At 42.5% G+C, this 17,876-nt stretch overlaps 1 protein-coding gene across 1 annotated transcript in view; it reads right to left on the bottom strand.

Moving 5' to 3' along the window:
- The window catches only part of LOC125765217 (dynein axonemal heavy chain 10), a 50,712-nt gene that overhangs the window by 16,447 nt on the left and 16,389 nt on the right, over positions 1–17,876 (bottom strand). Inside the window, 37 exon segments of the mRNA XM_049430126.1 lie at positions 688–846; positions 923–1,027; positions 1,100–1,522; positions 1,600–1,730; positions 3,081–3,203; positions 3,632–3,757; positions 4,438–4,487; positions 4,556–4,697; positions 4,794–4,963; positions 5,084–5,204; positions 5,665–5,773; positions 6,004–6,085; positions 6,201–6,352; positions 6,443–6,638; positions 6,721–6,801; positions 6,873–7,006; positions 7,287–7,493; positions 7,609–7,743; positions 7,921–8,006; positions 8,144–8,276; positions 8,345–8,719; positions 8,789–9,080; positions 9,749–9,831; positions 9,913–10,018; positions 10,100–10,261; positions 10,388–10,962; positions 11,073–11,186; positions 12,251–12,334; positions 12,866–12,954; positions 13,713–13,820; positions 14,066–14,338; positions 14,470–14,845; positions 15,673–15,817; positions 16,263–16,423; positions 16,657–16,743; positions 16,814–17,012; positions 17,298–17,488. Of these exon segments, the coding sequence (XP_049286083.1) occupies positions 688–846; positions 923–1,027; positions 1,100–1,522; positions 1,600–1,730; positions 3,081–3,203; positions 3,632–3,757; positions 4,438–4,487; positions 4,556–4,697; positions 4,794–4,963; positions 5,084–5,204; positions 5,665–5,773; positions 6,004–6,085; positions 6,201–6,352; positions 6,443–6,638; positions 6,721–6,801; positions 6,873–7,006; positions 7,287–7,493; positions 7,609–7,743; positions 7,921–8,006; positions 8,144–8,276; positions 8,345–8,719; positions 8,789–9,080; positions 9,749–9,831; positions 9,913–10,018; positions 10,100–10,261; positions 10,388–10,962; positions 11,073–11,186; positions 12,251–12,334; positions 12,866–12,954; positions 13,713–13,820; positions 14,066–14,338; positions 14,470–14,845; positions 15,673–15,817; positions 16,263–16,423; positions 16,657–16,743; positions 16,814–17,012; positions 17,298–17,488 (6,285 nt within the window).

Raw genomic sequence — 17,876 nt, 5'->3', positions numbered from 1 at the left:
TACACTCCCGCATCGAGTGACTGCTCTAGAGAAAAGCATCGATTTTTCGGAATGAACATAGCCGTCATCATCTCAGATTCCCTGCCCTGTTTGGGTTTGGATGAATACAACCGCATGCTAGCTGGAACGAAGGTCCGTTAATTTATACGTGAGTTTTTGGTAAGAACTGGTAGCCCTGCATCACACTGTGGTTGCTGCCGGATGCCTTCTATCAACCCGGGGTTTTTGCAAAATTGGATTGACTATAGAAGTGCATCCAAATGGATCCAATCGCACAAAGAGCTTATCTTTGCGTACCAATTGCAAGATAACGATTATTTGCATCGTTCGTGTGCATCCCAGGCAAAAGAGCGAATGGATCGTTATGCATTTTTGCACCACACACCCGGTACAGTGGCAACCATTTTGCAACGCTCATGGACGCCTTGCTAAGATTTACCATTAGTTGATATTGGCTTGTTCAAGTTCTTTGAAAATATCGTTCGCAGTACAGTGTGAGATGTATTCCTGTTCAAAGGTTAACAAAAAAAAAACGGTCAAAACGTTGGTGGTTGCTTTTGATCTAACTATTTTACCAATGCCGGATCGAAAGCAAAATACTAGTTTGAAAAAAAAATGGTGAAAATTTCAATATGGGAGTACGGAAAATAATAAAACAAACATAACGATGTTTACAATGCATCTTACCTTTGGGTTAAGCACGGTACATTTCGTTGGCAGCCCCATATTGGTTTGTGCTTTTATCAAAGTGTTAATTACAACGGTTTTTCCACCACCAGTCGGACCAACCACCATCGTTGAATGGCGGGTCATCATCGTTTCATACAGTTGCTGAACCTTATCCATCTGAAAAGGAGTGCATTAATCAATTAAAGTACCTATGCTTTGAGCGAAACTATAATACAAAAATAGACAAACGAACCTGTTTCTGTATTATGACGAATCCATCGGTTAGTAACACTTCCCTCACCGCTTCATTAAAGTCCGGATAACCTACACGTGGATAATCAACTCCGGGGAATAAATCCTATAAAAATTAGAAAATATCAACAAAAATTATCAAACCAAATAGAAGGCTAAAACCTCCGTGTCCGTCTACCTTTATAAGCCCCATAAACAGCGGCACATCGTCAAACACAAACTTGGGAAAGTTCATATCGAACAGCGTACGCATCAATGTGGCCCCTTCCGAAAGTTCGGGCGATTTGCGTTTGTTCACACCGGCCATCCGCAGCACCGCATTCAGTGACCGCAGTCCCCAATCGTAATGGTACTGCTTGGACAGTTGTTCCCGCGCCATCTTGTACAGTACGGTCATCTTTTTGGCCAACACCTTCGCCGTTATGAACCCGTCGGAAAACAGTGAAATCATACAGATCAGCTCCAGGTCCGGCATGATGCAGGTAACCGGTCGGAACAGGGCCTTTACCGACTCCGGTAGTTCCGTACGTCCGGCGTACCCAGGATTCATAGTAATGAAGATGCCAACCTTCGGATCGAGATTGATTTCGTTACCTTCAAACTAAAAAAAAAGCAGTTAAGAAGTTTTGGAAGATTAATCTTACGAGCAGCAGTGGAGCAAATTTTTAGAAGATTTACCATAAACGTTTGTACGCGTGAAACCAACGCCGTACGAATGGTTTGCAGTTGTGTTGAAATTACGCTCAGCACGGATATATCGATACGATTAAACTCGTCAAAACATCCCCATGCACCGCACTGCGTAAGCCCTGTAGAAGTAAGAAATAAACATACACAAGATTAGTGATGAAATATTAATTTTTAAAATAAAGCAAAAAGATTAGTTGCAAAACAAAAGATACATTTTTAACCAACCACACTGTGGACGTTCAAAAATCCTAAAGCACAACAACAAAAGCTTTAGTTTTTGGGACTTAATTTAAACAAATAGAATTGCAAATTGTGCGAACATTTCGGTTTTCTAAACACCGCACCCAAAAGAGCACGCGAAACCGCACGCGTTTTGCCGGGGAAGAATCATCCCAGAACCCTTGTGCCGGGTTCACGTGTCGCAAATAGAATTCTGACTCCAGATACCAAAAAACCCCCCCGGTACACTGTGGTTTGGGGCACGGAAATTGAATCACCATTTCGATGCACGCACACGCTTTATTTGTAGTGCAATTTGTGTTTTATAAAACGCAAAGCCGATTACCGAATCGGTGTTATGTGTGTTTCGGTACGTCTTTTTCGACGCGACGCAAGCTTAAGTACGCAAAAGGCATTCCCGAACCACCTGCAAACACACGGTGACGCACGGTAAGCAAACAGGTTTCTGGGTGTGCTTGGCGAAACAACCAACAACGAAAAAAAGGTGTAAAGCTTCGTACACACACACACGTCCGGCTGGTGGCTGCGGTTGAAGTTATGCAAAAGGTTTTAAAACATTGTGCTGGGAGCCCCATTTTCCAGCTCGGTAGTGTTGGCCGCACAATCAGCCACCATCATCACGATGAATTGCAAACCAAGGGCGTCCGGATCTTCGTGTGGTGCGAATGGATTAAACCGCTTGTACTGATAACTGGTGAACCGAGGACGGAGGGAAATGGAAATCGGTGTAGGTGAGAGGTGATGGTCCACTAGGTGAGCATGGATGCCAAACCGGAAACACCAGGCGCAGGATTGAAATTACAGCAGTTTGCCAAAACGCTGAATGCGGCACACGTTATCAGATCAGCAGATATTTAGTTTGCGGATTACTGTTAAACCGTAAAATTGAGAAATAAATTTTGCCGATTCAATTTGATTATTTTAATGAGGTAAAGTTGGACGAAAGCTTTCGGTTTGGCGTTATTCGCCGACACGGTAGCGGCAGAATAATTCTCTTGCTTTCGGTACTTTTGATAGTGGAAATTTTTGGGATGCAAAACTATTTCTCATCACACAAAACATGTGTATCATGTGCAACAATTTGTTTTATGTTTGTTTTGTTACTACATATTTTGTGACTTTTCCTTTATCCCATTACAAAATCCGTTTTACATCTGTGAGTTCTCGGTAGCGAGTCGTTGAATCACTGGCATAAGATTGAGGCGTTTGCTTAAAACTATTCTACACACCTGACAGAACCGTACCAACGGCTCGGAAGTCCATCCCTTCGCCACAATTCGTTACAACACAAAGCAGTGCGAGCGCTTTCGCTAAATCCTTGGTAGTTTCGGTCTTTCCCGTACCGGCCGGTCCTGGATAGTTTGCGCGCATGGTAAGGAAGCGTATACGAAAGCGTTCGGTTTTAGTTACAAAGGAATGCTAGATAAACATGTGAACAAACGTCCGTTTTCCGATAAGAGACAAATGTGCTTGGACTGTGATGCGAACTGCCAGGGATCTTGGGAAATGCACAACGTTCGTGCAACGGTTTTGCCATTGCCCGGGTGAGATTAGCAGAAACCCCGTGTCTGTTTTGCTACAAATTTTGGACCAAAATTTGTGTGCTCGGTTTTTGAGGGAAGGGTGAGAGCCAGCCGGTATAATGGATGCAAAATCTAAATGAATGTTGTCACCGGCACACCATCCAACGTCGATAGAAACCGCGCCAGTCCTGCAGCAAGTGTCTTATCTTTCGGTACCACCGTACCCGAATGTGGATACGGTATCGATTATCACTTACCAGCTGGTGCACCGCCCAAATTCATCGTCAATGCTTGTGTGATTGTTAAATATATCCTATCAGTCAATGGCGTAATAACGAGCCGTCCGTTTAATCCCATATACTCGTAACCGTAATCGAATTTTCCTATCAAATCATCGTCGTCAGCCATCGTCATTGCGGTTGTCAACGGGCATCGGTGAAGGATACGGTTTTCCAAGAGAGATTTTCCCCATATGGCAATGATGTTCGACAGTGATTCGAAGCCAGAAACGTCCAAAATTTATTGCCCGGATTGGTGATTTCGGGGCCGCCCAACACCAAGAACGGTGCACAGTTATCGACGGAAACAAGGCGAATGTTTCATCCATCCCACGGTCATCCATCCATCCCATGTGGTAGGCATACGAAGGCGGATCGGGCCAATGAAGAGCAATCAGAAACGAAATGTAATTAGTACAGGATTTGAAGTAGCTTCGGAAAAATCGAAATCGTACGGTAGAAACATTGTGAATGATTGCAGTTGATAGATGGGAAATGTGGGAAAAACGGAGATTTGGTCTACAAATGTCTTGACTGGAAGTTGACGACTATCAGAAATCGAACAAACGTTGAAAATTGTTTCCAAGAAGAAATAGGACTTTAAGTAATTAAATGTTCTTAAGTTCTTGCTTTATAGATTCAACATTTCTTCTTAATTTTTAGGTTAGTTTTATAGGATATTGCTAAGATCTTTCTAGAATTCTTTATCTAGAAACTATTTAGTTATTTACAAACAAAATTAGATATCAATGAATTTTAATAAAATATTTCTACAATAGTCTTACCTGTACATTGCAGTACAAACAAATTATCCATTTCCCGTATCCAATAAAACCTGTCGATGAAAGTTTTCCAAGAATTAATGCTGAAGCACACAACTTTGAAGTCACCGACACTACTTACCGCAGTTGACTTTCCCATCCAAATTCCTGAGCATCCAGAATGCTGTCCCGGACAAAGCCTTCAATAATATCGCGTGCATGGACATCGATTGTGGCAATGGTTTTAAATTTAAGTCGATCATTGGGTGTTAGATTAGCGCGCACTAATGAGAGCGAGACGATTCTATTAGTCACACAAATACTTCCTCAAAAAAACTTACACCAGCTTTATGCTCAAACGAGCTCAAATCACAGCATACCTTTCAGTACGAGTTCATCGAGTTGGCGATTCTGCTCCTGAAGATATTCCTTCATCGCACGCTTGTTGCCGTGCCGCACCTTGGCGAATACCTCCTCAACTTCAGCCGTCCACCAGACTTGATTCGCAGCGAGACACACCATGCCTTGGTAGAGCATAATCCAGTCCGGCCTAGATGAAGATGAAATTTGAGTCCGGGACCCCACCCCAAAAACAAGAAGAGAGAAAACGTGCGTGGAATATCACACATTCGCTACCGAAAATTTTCTAACCGAAACCATTTTTACTAACCGTGCGAGTTCGCGATCCTTGCCGTAATGGTAGATTGCTTTCTTCGTTATAAATCGATTGGTTCGACGCATTTCCTTTAACACCTCGTTCATCCATTGCTCCACCCGCTCCCGCACCGGCACTGGTGAGCGTGGAAACAAATGGAAATCAATAAAGGGACAAAGGCTTTTCTAACATTTTCTCAAAAGCTGTGTGGTTATGTTTCTTTTACTTTTACATCCCCTCCTAACCCACATGCCCTGGAAATTCGACCCCAAAATGCATCCGGTTCGTAAAACAAAAGACAACGCTCCGCTCACCAAAAAAGGGGGGGACGCCAGTTTTAGACGTGCCGGGCAAGCGATTGATACATTTGCTGCCATAAAATAAACTTCCACCATGACACGGTACGTGAGGTAATAAAATGAAAAATTGTGAAATATTTTCCACCTCAACGCATCTCGGGTGTGTCGTCGTCACGCAAAAAAGCCCGAAATCCATACATGGATGGGTACGCTCAATTTGCTTCCCCCGGAAAATGCATTGGAAAACACGACAAGGACAGGACAAGGAAATCGTTCGCTAACGGTGATAATACATACCCGGCGTTTCGAATTCCATCGTTTCGCCCTCGCTGGAAATCATGGCCGTTACAGTCGGCGTGTCAAATCGATCTTTAGCAAATCGTAAAGATTTTATGTTATCGAACATCTGCAAGTGAGAAAATTGTGTGCGTCAAATGTCGAGTAATTGGAACTCGGTTGGTAACAGCTTGCAAAGTGGTAGTAAAAAATTTTCCCGGTCCTCCCCAGTGTGCTTACAACATGACGATGACCTGATGCCGGTGCTGTTGCCTTGTTGGAAACACAGCAGGTGCTTCCGGAAAAACAGTAAACAGTCATTTAGCACTGGTGTTTTGGTGGAAAGGAAATAAACTTCACCTTTATGATGTGCTCCTGTACGCACGTTGGCTCACTGTCGCCAAGTATTGATAGCAGCTCGTCCGTCGATATAAAGTAGAATCTGTAACGAAACCGGAATGAATGTTACACCCCAGTGAGTGAAGTGAGGATTGGTAAAATGGTAAAATATTTAATGCGAAAAAGGCATGGTTACCGGTTTTTTTGGGGAAACTAACCTTGGAAATGCGCGTCGTTTCTGTTCCAGATAGTCGTTCAGAGATTTTTGACATCCGTCCAGTGCGTATCCGAGTCGTATGAAATCGTTCCATCTTCCCGGCACGAGACACACATCGACGACCAATGGGTTATCATTGCTTTGTTTCATTATCTATCATCATTACAAAGAAAAATTATAGTAAAAAGGTATTACGAGATTCATTTAAAATACGGATAAACGCGAGAAAATTAATTCACTCACCTCACGAAATTCCTCATCGATGGTATTGAAATGTTTCGCCTCTTCCGGCAGCTGGCTGCTGATATCGCCGTCAATAAATATACCTTCCAAATATAGCCACTTCCGCTGTACGCTAACCCATTCATCGATGATTTCCGATATGAGTGTTAAATGTTTTTCCCACCGCTGAACCGTCGGCATGAAAGGACCAATAAATCTGCAAACCGAACATACCATTTATCGGGGTCCTTCCGGCTGGATATGTATTTTGCGATTGTTGAAACATTGAAAACACTTACTGCGATGCTGCCATCGATTGTAGATTCATGGAATTTTCTTCCAACACTTGCATAATTTCATCAGTCGCACCAAGTATGTGTCTGCGAAATGGTCATAAAGGTATTGGAACACATCACTTTTCGTTCGCGGCACAATTAATTACAAACCGTACCCTCGGACACGACCTCCTTTCTCGTAACGTATCATGTTGAAGCACATCCGCTGCCAGATATGGGCAATTTCCTGAACGCTGCGTTCGATTGCCAGCTCCTTTATGGCGTTGTTGATTATTTCTTCAGCAATATCCTGTTACCGAGAACATTTCCAAATGAAAGCAAAATAAATACAAATGGAAAGGTGGAAATCGAACACCAGAAGCTGTGGAAAGGTATCTGACATAGGGGTTTTATGTTCCAAGAATAATAATTAGTGTGTTGACAGGTTGTTAATTATTTATGTTTTTTTTGCCCCTCGCCTCGATCCACCTGGACCTAGACTCCATTAATCAGGCATCGTGTCAAATTTTGCAATTCCGAAAATAATCTACCCGAACGTTTTGTGGTACAAACATTAATGTCAAACCTACCTGATACTTATGCAACTCCATCGCAAACATGTTCTCGAGCGTGAATCGATCCGGTGACATGTCGAAATGTTGACCAGTTTTTTCCATTAACTTCATCCAGTGCCGTTCCCGCAATGCTTCGTCCTTCAAGCTCAACATCAGCGGGATGGAGGATTTGAATTGCTTCATTTTCGTGTCCAACGCCTGACCGACGGGCGCTTGCCGTATCTGGAAGTTAGGAATTTGGAAGGAATTTGTGAAGGAAATCCGACAACATTTTGTTCGGAATGGTTTGCATGGTCCCAATGGCTTTTGCGAGTCATTTTGAAACCGGGGGGCTTACATTTTTTGGCAACATTCGAAACTCCTTCATAAAGTTGTCGATTCCTTCCAGCAGTGCTTGGGGGTTTAGATTGGCCCACAATGTGTGGGACCATTTTTCCCGAGCCACTTTTTGCTGAACGTACAACTTGTAGACCTGGAAGTGGATGTGATGTAGAGTGAAAGAAATTTCTTTTCGCTATTTAACTCACAACAAGCGGATTTAAAAATAAACATTTAATTAAACAAAATTAAATGCTAGTGATATTTTCTTCCAACCAATGGCAATTATTGGACAAAACCAGTAAAAATATTCCTCGCAATCACCACTTACCACTTGTATTTCTTCGTACTCGAGCTTACATTGCAAAAAATCGTTGTAATCCGTTAATGGAATATCGAACAGCTTTTCAGCATTTTCTGCAATAACGAAAAATGAGATTTAATTTTAAACGGAACGTACGGAAAACATTTTTTTTTGCACGATGGAAAACGATAAATTTAGGGAAAACTTTAATATTATCTCTTGATGTAATATGTGTAAAAATGAAACCGACCTAACTCGATACGCTGACGGTCCATCAGATCGATTTCTTTGCCGTAACAATCCATCAACTCAACACCCCGGTCCAGATCCAAACCAACCGTGCCTGGTCCTTCGGTTCTGAATTTCGTTGTAAATTTTGCCAGCTAAAAAGTAGGAAAAATATTTTAAACCCTTCAGCACAACCATGTGCCGTATCGGTAGTACACAGTACCTCTTCACCAAATGTATGTATTTCTTTTTGTGTAATTTCTGCAAATTTCGCCTTGGTGGGTTGCAGTTTGCCCGCCCGCAAAAGTGCAGAATGGTAGATTTTCTTCCACCGTTTTTCCAAATGATAAGCCATAATCATATCACCCAGTGGGAACTGTAAGGAAAACCATAATTTATAGAATAGTGAAATTATTAGCTTTAAAAAATTATTACTCACCTTAATGCGATGCTCTTCCAGAATGTTGTAAATCTCTTGTATTTCATGTATTTTTAGCTCAACCGTTAGCGTACTTGACTGAATCGTTTGAATAGTTTGCATGACCGTCTTAAAGTGTGACAGTTCTTTAACATTTTTATCCAAATCAGTCCTCAGTTTCTGGCAATAAAGATAGAAAATAATTAAATAAAAACGTTAAATTTAAATTACATATTTCATTGTACGTACCACCATGTGCTCATGCAGTTCTATCATTTGCTGGCGCGTTCTTTCCGCAAGTATATTTCCCAGCGTATTACGCCACTCAACCGCATGATCCACGATTCCTCTAATCAAGGGTTTCAGGTTAACGCGAATGCTTTTAATATCATGGAATGGTTTATGTCGTTCGAGCTCATTCACGATCTGGGTGTAGTAAATGAACTTCTCATCCAGCTGGGCAAGGGAAACATTTTGGTTGAGAAATTTTTCACAAACACTCATCTTTTCATACATCCAAAGGTTTCGATATTTTTGCCAGCTGTGAAAAAAAAGAAGTAAATACTAAGTGAAATAGAATGATCCATCAGAGATGACTCAATTATTACGTAACGCAACAATTGGGAGATTTTTACCCCTCTCTCCCTATCGTAACGCTAGAAGCTTTCCACCCCCTATTATTTGCATAATAGTTTAGCATCTCTCTCTCTCTCTCTCTCTCTCTCTCTCTCTCTCTCTCTCTCTCTCTTGTTGGCTTTAACGACCTCTAAGATCACGCCGGCCATTTTTGGCTCACTAGATTTTTTTAAAAGGCAAAATAAATAGAGCAAATAGCTACTTATACTGAAATACTAAATAATTAACGATGGAGACGCCTAGTACTTTTGAAAAATGTTTATGTTTTTGCTTGGTTAGAATGACCTGACCGTATTAAGACTTAGTTTTACCGCGTAACCGAATTGTCAGTTCTTGCTATGGGGGAACGGTCCGAATATAAAAGAGTCGAGAAATACCGAAATACACGAAATACGAAAGAGTCCAAAAATACCTTACTTTTCATCCTACTTAATCACACTACAAATCCAAAATTTTAGAAGTATCTTTTTTATGTAAAGTTACAAAAAATAGAGAGCCTTCACCACTCGTCTCCCAACCCCCAACCAGTGTTACGCAATAGCTGAACGAATTTTAAGATTTAAATTATACTACCTTTTCAAATAAGTTAAAACTTCAGTAACCAAGTTTTGGACACTTTGCTGCAAATTGATAACCAACTCACAAACTCTCGGGATCTATTATAGAAAGTAAATATAAGAAAACCATTTTAAGCAACTGTTCTTAAAGTTTTTGGAAAAACAGTACGCTACAATTACCTGCACCACGTCTTCAAAGAACGTAAAGTAAAATTCCTTCTCCTCACACTTTGTCACAGGACACGGAAGACAAGTTTCAGCAGTCCATCGTTTAAAATTCTTCAATCTGCAATAAAGAAAAACGGATACCATTTTTTACCAACATTTGATTAAATTAAATTGTTTAAAAAAAATGAATAATCTTAACCTTAGCAAAAAATCTTTCACCGAGCTGATCATGATGCTGTAAGCGTCCGTCGACGATGGTCGCATCAGTATTTCCGGCACCGTCAGAATTGCATCCACTTCGAACAACGGTTGATTGTTTAACAGATGGTTCATGAACTTTTCTAAGTTTTTTGCTGCAAATCTGTCGAAACCAAAAGGAAGAAAAAATGCACCCCCCAAAAACAAATGGCAAAAGGAGAAAGTAGGATGAAAAATAGAAAACGTTCATTTGCGCGTCGCATCCGGAGTATCGGGTATCAAACGGTACCTGGTGAAGCAGCTGAACACTTGTTTCTCCCAGTGGTTGTAGTAGTATTTCATTTCGACACACTCGCCGGTAAACGTACCGAGCACTAAGCTTTCCAATTTAATCAGAATGGGCCCTATTGAATCGTACAGCTGCAGCAACTTGATCGTTTTCGCACTGCGATCTTTCTCCAGTGCGTCGAAGTAATCCCGGCACGGCTTAACGCTGTCGTCCACCTCCTTGATGGACACCTTCTTTGGGCGCTTTTGTCGCTTCTCCTGCTCACCGCTATCGTCGACAGAGCGGGCAATGGATGGTGCCGCCATTGCCGCACCATCAGTTGGTGTCACACTATCTTGGCGCGTATCCTGCTGATGGTGCTGCTGCCGATGGGACGCATGGTGATGCGGATGGTGATGTTCCTTTTGTTGGGTTGGTGCTTTTAGCACAACTTCCGCCACCGTTACACGGGACTCCTTTGTTTTATCACCGTCCAGCTCGAACATGGCGAACGACTCTAGCCGCTCAATACGCACCTTTATGTCATTGCTGATGTAACCAATTTGCGATACGAGGGACGATAAGCTTTTCATTAACTACGGGTGTCCGGGAGAGTCCGACGAAACAAAATGTATAATTAAAAAGGGGAGGCTAAAGATAGTTGCAATGTTGTGATTTTCCGTATTGTATTTAGCCGTACACTTACCGTTTGACATTTTTCTGCGTACGCTCCAATATTAAAGGATTGCCAGGTAAAGCGCCCGAGTCCTGCCTGAATGATTGTTTCCACCTCGTACAAATGGCTACGCAGAAAATGAACCTGAAACAAGCGTCAACGGGAAAACGTAGGTGGAAAACTTTCCTTTTGTTTCGAAATACGATATAAAATTAGATTCTCGCACATCTTTAAAGAACTTACTACTCATTGGATGAGAGAATCGGTTAAAAATTAACACAACATAATTTTATGCAAATCGTAACCAGTTATTTACCATCGAGCCATCAACGCCCATACTTCGCTGGAAGTTCTTTAATCTTCAAAGATTCACCAAAGACGGATGAAATTGAACCACTTGACGAATGAAGTGTCCAACTGTTTCCCAAAAAAAAAAAAAAACATACGTCTCACCCGTCAGGCCTTCCCATCTGCGGACAACAACTTTCTGGTATACTTATCATTTTGCATGAATATTTATGACGACGGATAAATTAATACTCCAGCCCGGGGGATATTTTTGTGCTCTTTGCTACGATTTTGGCAGACGTTTCGAAATGAACTCCCACACAGCTTGGGCAACCGTCTTACGGAGCTCGGGATAACGAGGGGTACGAATTAACTGAGTTTTGCTTCCCATCCCGATCCCATTCCAAAACCGGCTGGTGCTCGTCTACATTCTACGACACTTTCCCAAGATATAGCGGCTGATTTCAAAAATCAATCCTTCGACCCAAAGTTTGCCGCCCGTGAACTGGCTTGCATACTGAGCAGCCAGTACGGTGGAATCACACGCGACAGTAGGCCACCCCGGTTTGCTTGCTATCGGAACTTGGAAATTGGTTTCGGTTTCAGGAGTGTTGTCAATAATTTATGGAACAAAAGGATTTTCTTGCCCATTTATTATGGAAATGTATCTTTCGGGATATATTAATTCGGAAAATGGCATTGGAATTGAAGAGCTGATTACCATGCAAAAGGATGATGTTAATGTTATTATTTTCTATCGTTTTGAAAACCGTAAGATGTTCCGGTACGTGGTAATCGATTATTTTGGAGCGTAATGAAATAAAACAAACCGGGCCTGGTTGTGTAATATGCGTTTGTTTGCAATACTCTTTCGACCAAAAAACCAATTTACAGCTGACGTAAACGAAACTGTGACTTACCTCAGGAGTAGAGAGATTTAGCACGATGTCGTTGTATTTATCAACCATTTTACAAACACACTCAACATCGCGAAATAGTTGATCCTAAAAAAAATAAAAATAAAATACTTTAAATTATTCAATCTGAAACATTCAAACATCAAGTACTGCGAAAAGCAATAAAAGAAATAACAATTTTCCTTTTCACTACTACTATTAGCGCATTATGATTTGCTTTCCATGGCGTCTTCGCTACGTCCAATCAAAAAAAATAAAACTACCAAAGAACCACGAACAATCCGTGCTCTTGTATTCGTTGCACGAATTTGAAATATATCGCTGTCACCGAACCATAAGGCAAGGGATTGCAATAACTTTCCACAAGAGGTTTTCCCAACCTACACAGGTACTGGTACATTTACAGAGCTCCGGCAGAGTTGTGAAGTGTGTTCCGGCTAAACTAAGCGCACGAGTCAAGGTGCAGAAATAGTGTAAATTTAAGGTAGGACATGGGACACTTAAGACAAAAAAAAGGACGACAAACGTACAACTGTCGTTTGCGAACACCGGGGAACAAATCAAGCGAGCCTTAAGGCGGGGGGGTTGTAACAAAGTGGGTAAGAAAATATTGCTTACTTTTCTCATAATGGCCATCCTAATGGTGGGACTTAATGCGAATCCCAAATACTCGAACTGTTGACCTTCGTTGATGACGTCGAATATGTCTGTGGGCAGCCGACCGTGTTGAAAGGGATGCATGGAAAGAGCGAAAAAAGGGAAGGAAAAAAAATCACAGATATATACAGCAAATGGGAAGAGCTAAAAACAGTGAGACAGCTCCCGCCGTATTCTTGTTATTGAGAAAAGAGAAACGAAACTGGATTTGAAACGGCTAGTTGGGGGGTGGTGGGTCGTGTTGCTTTTACCGGCGTGGCTTTAGTGTAGCATAAATTGAATAGATGATGCTAGGCGCAAAACCCCCCCTGCCCCATTTACTGCTGTCGGTGGAATATGTGGCGTGCCGCAACGAGCGGGGCAAAAGAATAAATCAAAAGCCACTTCTGTTGGTTATTGGAAATGAAAATGATAATCAGCTTTCTTCGTTGCTGGGTATCATCCGTTTCGTGCGCTGCTTTCTAGTGTAGTCGCCAACCCCCAAGGTCCGTATCCTTTGATATTTGAAAAATGAACGAAACCGCTCTCTTTCGCTTGTTTGGGATAGAATATTCATTCAGCTTCTTCAACTACTTGAGGACAGGCCGTTGAGAATCTTCAGACCGATTATTTAGAGAGTTTCCTTTTTTTTGGGGGGGTTGGGGGCTTTAAACGTCAAAGCAGCAAGAAGAGCGTTTTTGGGTAACCAAGGGTTAGGGGGAAAACCCCATGAGAGTCGATGAGTTAAGGGTGGTGCTGCTGCTGTAAAAGATGATGATGCCCCGATTGCTGACCATGCAGGAAAAAAAATAGCAAGAAGCTTCCTTACCGTACGAAAAGTTAAGCGCAAACTTAAGCTTGTACTCGATGAGCACCGATTCGCCGATTACTTCGCGCCACGTGGGAATTTTCTTTTGCGAAACTGCTGACACCATCACTGTTGGTGGAATAGAATTGCCAAAAAAAACAAGAAAGAAAATAAAAACCACGTTCAAGAAGAAAGTTTATCATCAGCATCAGTGACTAGCACCGACCGCCGGCACATAATGGTTTTGCGGGTAACAGTTTTAAGCGTTAAGTAGCGTTTTCCACTGTTGCGAACCATCCGTCCGGTGGTAGTGCCGGTACCAAACTGGATGTGAAAAATCAATTTACTTTGACAAAAGTTGGTGTGAAACTTACGCTGGGCTTGATTGATTTTGAATTCACTTGCGGGCGTTTGGGTGCCGCTGGTCGAACCTTGGGAGGGTGTGTTGCGTGCCGCACGGACAAGCTTTTGGGCGAGTGCAAGCTGCGGATCAAGCGCATCGGGCCTATTCACAAGCCACCGGACGGCCGTTGCTATGTTTGTGTACCGGGTACGATCCTTCCCGGTCATCAGTGCGGAGGGCCGCCGTTGGGTGGCATTTTCTTTTTTTGCTTTTGTTTCTTTTGTTTTTTTCTCCTTCTGTAGCTCTGTAGGGTTGTGAAGGGAAATGTTCAATTCACTTCGATGCAAACAATACGATTCATCACACACACGTGGTGCTAGAAATGGATTCAGAACCATCCCAGGCTGCCCAAAAATAAAAATCCCGCGATCTTACCTAGCATCGTATCGCAAAATTCCAATTTTAAAATATTGCGCTTCAGCACACTGTTCACCGTTTTGGTACCGTACGTAGTAAACTTTTGAAAGTTTTCCTTCTCGTACCGTTTGAAGTCCTTCACCAGCTGCATGTATTGGCCGAAAGCGGTACGCTGCAGTGAAGTTTCCGTATGGCTTTTGCTGGTTTCGAACTGGGAAAGGAAAAGGGACCGTAGAGGTTACACTAGCCGACAAATAATAAGTAAAGCCGGCCCACATACTTCTCTAAATGCGGTCATAGATTTCCGGATGAAGTTAAGCAACGAACGCACCCAAAATACGGCCCCAACGTAACACGGCTCATTGCGCTGAAGCGGTGGATTGTTTTTATGTTTCTGCGAAATAAAAAAATAAATACAAAAAAAAAATGGTAAACACGAAAAACACAGCGCATTCTTCTGTCACAAACGGCTGAAATGATGGGCAAGTTAAATGCGGTGGAATTGTAACCGAACTTATGGCAAACCAGCACACACACCGGGTACAGCATAAGCGCAGCGCGCCATTTGTAAAGGCATTGCAACTTTTGAATTGATTTCCGGAAGCCATTAATAATGCGCAACCAAGCACGGTAAAGTTTTCCGGTTTTTTTTTTTTGGGAATGGAAAAGTTTTTACCACCAAGTTGCGGTTGTCGGCTCAGGTAACTCTTAACGGCTTCTGTGTTTTGTTGCTCCAGTTTTGATGGAGGCCGGTAGGGAAATCTTCCCAAAAACTGAAATCAATTATGAGAAACGATATAAATTGTAACCATGTTTTGTTTCCAAATTGTGCCGACATGTGCATGTGAAGCGTAATCAAATCTGTTACAAACAACTACCCCAAAAATAATTGCCGCAAGGTGATGTAGAACAATGTTTTTCACTTTCACAAGAGGTTGCAATAAAGACAAAAAACTAGTGACATCTTTGCCATTTTTGATATCATTCTTTTGCTCCCAAAAACGGACCGAAAAGAAACAACGAAACAAACTAAGCAAAAGTTATGAGCACCGGGGCAAGTGGTTTTGCTGTCGGCCCATCATGCTTTTGTTTTTTGTTGGCTTGATGCACACCATTTTTCACCCTTCCTTCTTTGTGCTTATGCTGTCCCGTTTTGTGGCCGGGTGCCTTGTCGTCCGTGTCTAAAGTATCTAAAAGATGACAACAAATTTATTTATGTACCAGAAACTCGTGCTCAACCATCCCAACTTCCGCGAGGAATTGTTTCATAATATTTTCATACTTGGATGATAAATGCTTTGCCAATGCCGGCCGTGTTTCGATGCGGTCTAAATTTTTTATCAGCTCCAGTCCAAGTTCGGCAGACCTGTTGCGTTGTACGTCGTCGAATTCGGCAAAAAAAAGAATCCCCCGTTCCGATGTACGTTTACCGTGCCGTGACGGTAATCGAGTAGGCGGAAATCAAGGTGTCCACCGAAACGATGAAGAATTGTTGCAGTGTACGTAGTTTTGCACGTACCATTATCGAATGTTTCGTAGCGGTATAGTAGACCGAAGGTGCGAGAGCATACCGGAAAAGGAAAAGGAGGTTAAAAGTAGACGAGAAATAGAAAACATGTCCGAATGTTCGGGAAAACGACGGTCCACTGGATTACGGTGATTTATGTTTCCGTCGCAGAGGCGAGAAAAAGGATTTCGGCCCATTGCTGCGGGACACCTTTTTTGGGGTGGGTGTTTCTTTTGCACATGAACCCCTCGGAAACGCCCCCGTACCGTATCCGGGTTTTGAGGCGCACACACAACACACTTACCGTAGCGATGGTATGCAGCGGTCCAGTGCTACCTTAGCTTCGTGTTCCACCTGTTCGACGCCCTTGTGAAAGTAGTCCAGCGTTGCCTCCCAGTTGGCTAAATTGCTCGAGGCAAAGATGTCGTAGTCGACCGAAATGATGTGATTGATGAGGCGATAAACCTACCTCGGATATAGCCCATCGTCGTTTCGTCCGCCCCCACCAAAAATCCCGTGGTGTGTGGTGACAGAAAAGAATGGATATCATTAGCGCTGATGAATTTCTACTTATCGTTAGTCTTTTTTTTTAAAGGGATGTACTTTTGCCTCTGCCCAAAAGCAATCTGCAGGCTATCAGTGGAAACTGTTTTCCGACGAGTTTCTTCCATCTCTCGACTACGATAGAGCGCCCTTACCTTGCTCAGAGTGTTATCCACTTCTTCAGGATCGGTTATCATAGCTTTAAAGTTGGCATCGAAGATGTTTTCAAAGTCCAGAAATACCTGTACAATGTCATAAGAATCGTTACTCTCATTTCCAATACGTCCAGAACGTCCTTGAAGAGTTGTTTACCTGTGCGATGTGCGCCATATCGTGACTAATCCGTGTCATATGATCGATTTCCCGGAACAGCACATTTTTATCAAACTCCCACCGTGACCCAATACCCGACTGTTCGATCTGTGCCCGAGTATCCATGTAGGATTGTTTCCAAGCCTGCAGAAGCGTCGCACAGTTCGTTGCGCATTTGTGGATATGCGTTGCTGAGTGTCTGAACAAAACAAAAAGGTGAAGACCAGATGATACCTTTTAGTGCTTGGAATGCCTCTAACCTCTGTTCAACAAATCAGTTTTGCGCACAAAAAAGAAGAATCCAGAACACCCGAGTAATTGGTTCATCAGCTCATGTGAACCATAACACTGCCAGCGCGGACACACATCGGAGCACACGCCGGAGCACTACCGCTGACTGCTAATTAAACTTTCCAAAACAACGGTACCGGGTCACCCGTTTACACGTCCAGTTAATTATGATTTAGAAAAGGGAACAACTTACTTGAATATGGTATCCACATTAATTAATATTTTAACTTTCTCCGCAAACACGTACGATATCTTCCCGATCAGGCTGAGCATGTTCTCGTCCAGGCTGTAATAGTTTGACATCGTCCAAATGTGTCTCAGTATGATCGTTATGTTCGGTATAATGGATAGGATGAATTTGAAGTCATCACCGGTTTTGATTTTCTGCACCAACGCCACCACCATGTCAGGACATAAGAGTGTTATCCAGCAGCATCCGAACAAAACCGGGACGGGACGGTGATCGAGGGCGAAATGGATAGGGAAGGGAAGAACTTTTGTTTAGACAGCACGGCAGCAAATAATGATTATCATTGTAGAAAAAGGGGTTTTTGCTGATGTTTTGTTGGGTGAAAATTTCGCACACAAAACGGTGAGTGACAGTCTCTAGAGCGTGATTTTTCCCTACCGTTGATGTTTGCATACCCCAGCGCCGAAGCTGGACATGGGTTTTAACTTAACTTTCGCTCTAACGAGGATGTTTGTGATAGAAATATAATAATAGCGAAAACTGTGCCATTTCCGAGGATGGAGTTCAATCCCCTCAGACTCG

The sequence above is a fragment of the Anopheles funestus genome, chromosome 2RL (assembly GCF_943734845.2).
Source record: "Anopheles funestus chromosome 2RL, idAnoFuneDA-416_04, whole genome shotgun sequence".
NCBI classification, from domain to species: domain Eukaryota; kingdom Metazoa; phylum Arthropoda; class Insecta; order Diptera; family Culicidae; genus Anopheles; species Anopheles funestus.
The sequence above is the reverse complement of the archived record's forward strand: the minus strand, read 5'-3'. Positions and strand labels throughout refer to the sequence as shown.